Genomic DNA, 6,374 nt, shown 5'->3' on the forward strand with positions numbered 1-6,374 from the left:
TTAAAAAGGTCAGCTACAAAATTATACACCTGAATTACTTTCAAACAACTTCTGCTAAATAATAGATGCAAAACCCCGGTTCTGCTACAGCAAGGGAGCTGAAGGCTCCGCTGAGGCAGCTGTATGCTCCCCCACACACTCACACTCCCAATTCCCGAACTCAATTTTTTTTTGTTCCATTGATGTATGGTCCTTACTTTAACACCCGTGTCCCCTCTAACTCTGTAGAATCCAGAATACTTCTGAAAGGGAAGCAGGATGCTGCACCATTGTGCACCCACGTCAGATATAATACCAAACTCCAGCCATGCCTGTGACCCTGCCTTCCATGTAGCACTCACCACAACTAAGAGAAGAAACACCGCAGATCACATGCAAACCAAAGGCTGCCCTGCCAGTACCTCTTCTCTCTTTCTTCCCCAGCTAACAGCTGGCACCCATCATTACTAGGACACACAGCAGAAGTAAAGGCAGGATTTGGAAAGCAGCACAAAATGAGAGCTGCCCAGGCTCTTGCAGGACTCGTTCACAGGTCTGACACCATGATTCCAGCAGTACTAGCTTCTTACCTCCTGGAAGTTATGCTGTGTGAACTTATCAGCAATCCTCAGCAGTTCGCGGCACGAGTGAGTGTCAGCAAAAGCTCGGATGCCCAGGCAATTGGAAGGGTCCAACTGTCTTTTAAGGAACTCGCAGCACGCCTCCTGGATCTCAGCCAGCTGGAGAAGGCAAGCAGCTGGCAACAAGGTCTGGACATTTCCCTCTTCCACGGTGATCTGAGAGGTGTACGCAAAGTCAATCAGCAGTTCCATGGCCCTTTCGTCGATGTCTCTGATCACGACTTCTGTCTGCCGACTCTCTGCCAGCTCCCCAGTGAACATGGCTCGGAAGTAAGGGCTGCAGGCTGACAGAATCACCCTGTGGGCGTAGATCTTCTTCGCACCAACTACGAGCACCACATCACACAACTCCCGGTGCTTCCGGAGAAGGTTGATGACTTCCAAAGTTTGTCGAGGGTGCTTGTCAGAGATGTAGGGCATGCGAGCAGGCTGCGGCACCCCTTCTGGCAGTTTGTTAGGATCTCCGAGTGTGCAGCGGCTAGTCACGTCCATTCCGGTCTCTCCTGGTCGAGTACTGGTACACCTGCAGCGGAGGAAGCCATAAGACAGGACCATCGTCAACTGATCTACTATCAGATGTCAGCCAAAACTCTGTGACTTGCACCGATTACGAGCGCAAGCCCAGCAGTGCCCGTAGCTCCGTGCTGGAACGTGGAAACAAGCACACGATCACGTGAAAGAGGAATCAGTCTCAAGCCAAAGCGTACCTAGAAGTAAACAAATACCAACATGCAACAGGCTTATATTTATACCTATTTTTATATGCTTTCTATGACACACCGCTGTAATAGCCAACTACACATACATATGTATTAACCAAACCTCATAATAGCCTCGTGTGGTAGAGAAGTATTATCCTCGTTTCACAGAGACTGACTCAAAGCAGAGATTAGCTAATTTTGACAAACAATGATAGAACAAGGGGTAACGGACACAAACTGGAACACAGGAGGTTCCACTGAAATTGGAGAAGAAACTTCTTCTCAGTGAGGGTGCCAGAGCACTGGCCCAGGCTGCCCAGAGAGGTTGTGGAGTCTCCTTCTCTGCAGACATTCAAAACCCGCCTGGACGCCTTCCTGTGCAACCTCATCTGGGTGTTCCTGCTCCGGCAGGGGGATTGGACTGGATGAGCTTTGGAGGTCCCTTCCAATCCCTAACGGTCTGGGATTCTGTGATTCTGTGACTTGCCCATTGCCACTTGAGTTTTCTTTGACAGAGCTGGAGATGGATTTCCATTGCAGAGGATTCCAGCTGCATGATTTAACCAAACTTCTCTGTTCTTCTACCTACATTTTTGATAGGGTTGCTCATCACCATGATATCTGAACACACTAAAGAGTCACACAGACTCCAGTAACTTAAAATGGCCTGCAGCCCACCATGAGCGTCGCAGAATATCCATTTAAACATCACCTCTTCAGTTATCTTTGAATTATGGAGGCTTCTGACTCAATCCACCTTCCCCGATACATTTCAAAAGAAGGTTAATCTTTCCCAAGAATGGCAGACCACGAACTGCAGGAGGCAATCGGGATTATCAGAAAAATCAGGAAAAAGTCAAAACAGTCAGAATCCTCAACTATTGGCCTACCAAAAAAAAGGAAGAAAATAAAGTCAAGATGGTAACTTCAGAGATGAGGAGTGACTTGAGAATATGTGGCACAAAGTAGGAAAAATGTATTATCACCCCAGCTTCATATGCAATGCTCTAGCTATCCGTTGCCCTTCTTCACAGAAGTTCAGGTACTCTTCCCTTATCCCTCACATTCCTGAGCAGATGTCAGCTCTGTATTTAAGTGCAATACCCCTCTGCACGGCAGCATGACAACGCTGACAGGTCGTGCTTCACACCTCGTACGCCACTAACGGGAGAGAATGGGAACGCAGTGCTGCCCTGAGCCCTTCTGCAGGGATGAACCGAGATGACATCTCATCCCTCACTTTGCAGAGACGTCTGCCTGCCCCCCAGGCTTCACCATCGTGTTACGACTGAATTCGGAGCTCACCACAAAGAAATAAACCCAACCCTATTTTCTGCAACCAGACTGAAGCAGCAGATCAGCGCACACCAAAGGCACCACACGCTTCACTGTCATTTCGCATGTTTCAGGCTTATTCGAATTTCTGCCACATATCGTATGCACAATTACTAAAAAGATGCATCAGTGACATACGAATTACTACAAATACAAAGAAAATATAGGCAACTATTGCCTCTTCCCACTTCAAAGGGAAATAATAATTTAGAGCAGTTTAAGCATATTGAGCAAAGCATCAGGATACTGATGGTTATGAGTTATCCAGTGAGTGCACCGGCTGTTGGAGATACACTGAACGACCCACTACATCCTATCTACCACCAACCTCTCCAGTACACTGGCATTTATGAGCTGTCACTACCTCACTTTGTTCCTACTAAGAGTTAAAAAGAAATCTAACTTTGCTTTGCCATTGCTCAATGTATTTTGCAGCATGCTTGAAGGGAAGAATTTTTTAAAAATAACTCACATCTTTTCCTCTCATTATTATGTCAAATGCACTCTCAAACCACAAGGAAACCAGTCTCTTTGCAGCAGTTCAAATTATTTACTTGCATCTTAGCCTGTTTTCCCATTCCCTCCACATCCTCTCCTTGATCATCATATTCAGATGTTTCAGACCATTACCTCTTCCTCATATCTTAGTTACACAGATCCAGCTGGGTCTTCCCTCTGGGTTTTGCTGCTTGCTCCTGTTCAGCCTCTGCACCTTAAATGCCTTGGTGTTTTTTATCCCTACTCCATCTTTTTTACATCCATCACCGTTCTCCTTTTCTGACACCTCTGACAAATCCTTCTGCTGTTACACTGCCTCTCGCTCTCCTCCACCCACTCTTGTCCCTCACAACCCAAATTCACCCTGTGGGGCTTGACAACCATTTTCAAAGCTCTGCCAAGTTCCTCATAAACAATGCAGCTAAGCTATCCTTACAGCCGCATACATAAACTAAGTTTAACGGTACCCCTACAAAAACCCCAAGAAACCTTGGCTAAAGATTAATTTACCTAATTGGCTTACTTTCATAGTCCTTAGCAGCTAAGGCCAGAGGGTAAGCAATTTAATCTCCCTGCCAAGAGATGGAGAAAGGTGGTGACAAAAGTCTCCCTGCAGAGTCTAGCTTTGCTAAGCAAACCACATGGATTTTATTGCACGTTAGGGGTTTCAAGCAATGTCAAACCAACACCTGAGAGAAAAAAATAGATAAAAATAAGTACTCTATTATGACACACTCTACTGTAATAATTTTAGACAATTCATCTTGACCAGGCTATCAGTCAAAGCATCTAAGCACAGAACATGCATTCGTCAAATAAAAACCCCTTTCACACAACTACAGATCACAGGAGATGACCTGCATCTGCAACAGGACCTCCTTTTGGGGAACAGGACCTCTTTGCTAAGCTAGTATGCTTTCCTCAAAGATGACCCCCACACAAACAGCCCTAAAGGCTATGCCCCCACAGGGAATACCATGTACCTTGTCAATCCCACCATCCAAGCCCCTTTGCTGACCCAGAGCAATGAGGCAGACCAGCTTATGCCATGTGATTAGCTGGCCAGATTGAGGCAGTAGTCCTAGCTCCTCCTAGCCAGGAGAGAACGGGATTTCTCCACCCAAATGAGGCTCCACTGGACACGTCTTTAAATTAACTAAGTGAAAAGGAGTTTGGTTAGTAAGAATTGGACTAAAAACCTGCATTGTTCCCACCTGTGTTTTTCCAAGTACCTGCATTGTATCCAGCCTCCTTTCTCCAAGAGAGAAAGTGCTCGGTAATGATTAAAGAAAACTGAATGGATGGAAAAACAATAAAGCAGTAATAATCAAATTAGCATTCCTGATTTATCCGTAACTCCTCTGGATAACGCAGAAGCTAGCGATCAATGGGCTTGGGAATCTCCACACTGGATCAAACCAGATGCTCGTGTTAAGCACTGCGTGCTGCTGCTGTACACAGGCACAGAAGTGTGAATCAAAAGGACACTATCTGATGGCATGTGTCTCCACGAGGATAATAATTTAACTGCATTATGTGTGCATTATGCATATATATGCATAGAAAATGGAATGATGACTCAGTAGCTCAGAGGTGCGAAAGACAGAAGGCAGCACTTGATTCTCACATGGCAGGCTAGCTGCCTCCCCCTGCACACATGCAAAGCTAAGAGCTGCTCCTGAACACTCGGGGTGATTAAGAGGAGCTGAGGATCAGAGAGGAAATGTGTATGCAAGGATAAAAGATACGCACTCAGCTGTGCAGATATTCTGGGATTAGCTTCCTTCCAAATGCAGGGCTGGAGAAATTGGCAAATACAATGGGATTAAAAAAGGGCTGACAAAGATCAGTTTTTGTAGCACGCTGCTGAAAAGTACAAATAGGAACACGGGCAGCCTGTAACACTAAGTCAGCTAACAAATAGGCTGCTCTGCCTCTATTTTATTCAGCTATGCCAGTTTCCAAAACTGTAATCATTAACGCAGGCATCTACGAGACATCCATTCTCAGAGCCTACAGCAGCTTCTTCTGAAGTTCCAAAACCAGCTAATAGTACATACCTAAGAAAAATACTCTACAGTAGTGTCATAGAGCTCCTTAACTTTCAAGACAAAATGGCCTGCATTTTTTTTAAGATAATGCAGGTTTTAGCATGAGACTACAAGCAAGCTACAACACAGTTCAGCAGAAAACAACAGGCTGACTTAAGGCCCACAAAAAGGAACTCTTCTCGGGCTGAGAACATGGACTGAAATCCAAACTCATACAGTGCTCTAATGGATTTCAGTAGCAAATGAAGATAAACCAAACTGGTAGCAGTTTCTGTCAACAACTCACTTTGAATCTAAAGCATACACAAAGAATATACTTCCTACACTCAATACAGAACTGCTAGGACAAAGAGACCTTAAGTTGGCCCAGCCAAGGGTGATGCTTTCAGCAACAGAAGTGACCACCACAACATTGCTAAGTAAGTAAATGGAAATGCTTTATCGTGGCCATCAATACTTTAGGAATTAGTTAGCTAAAAGTCTAATTATTAGTAAAAAATAATACCACTGACTCATTTTCTTACAGACAGCAAAGTTTAGGTATATGATCTTAGTGGGGCTGAGTTATGCAAACAAGAAGGTTAACCCGACTGTAATATTATTTTACATTACTCAAAAGGAGAACAGCAAGGATCTGGTGTATACGACTCATTTACATTGCTTAGTTTGATTTTCACTGACCAAGCACAGAAAACTCAGTTTCACCAAGAATGAGGATGTTCATACACAGAAAGATGAGGTCATTACTGGAGTCTTTCAAAACCTTCCTAAGCCTTTTGCAGTTTGCCTTAGGGATGGATCTATGTCCAAGCAACTGGCTAACTCGATGAGCGCACGCAAGGGTCCCGGGCGCACCATCGGGATCTGCAGCCTCTCTCCCTCAGCGGGGCCTGGCTGCCTGTGCTTGAGCCAGCTCCAATACAGCACCGCTGTAACCTGGAAAGAACTGGGTGAGAAAGACCCAGGAGGGCCTCCCACTTTGCTTGGGAGCTGCTCAAGCCCCATGCCTAGCTTGAGCTACAGTAAAGGCACACTTGTACCTGATCATATACTCTGCTGATACCAACCTGCTGAGTTGGCTTCCTGGCTTGACCTCAGACCTTCCTCATCACTACAGACTTGCATGATGAGCACCAACTCCTGGATGACCCTGGTCATCAGATCTGCTC

At 45.4% G+C, this 6,374-nt stretch overlaps 1 protein-coding gene across 1 annotated transcript in view; it reads right to left on the bottom strand.

The window, feature by feature from the left end:
• The window catches only part of LOC104541002 (kelch-like protein 20), a gene marked incomplete at its 3' end in the record, with an annotated part of 5,053 nt that extends 3,912 nt beyond the window's left edge, over positions 1 to 1,141 (bottom strand). The window contains exon 1 of the mRNA XM_010184943.1: positions 570 to 1,141. Within this exon, the coding sequence (XP_010183245.1) occupies positions 570 to 1,112 (543 nt within the window). The remainder of the gene's footprint in view (positions 1 to 569) is intronic.
• Between the last annotated feature and the right edge of the window lie 5,233 nt (positions 1,142 to 6,374).

Source organism: Mesitornis unicolor, unplaced genomic scaffold (assembly GCF_000695765.1).
Source record: "Mesitornis unicolor isolate BGI_N332 unplaced genomic scaffold, ASM69576v1 scaffold52685, whole genome shotgun sequence".
Classification (NCBI taxonomy): domain Eukaryota; kingdom Metazoa; phylum Chordata; class Aves; order Mesitornithiformes; family Mesitornithidae; genus Mesitornis; species Mesitornis unicolor.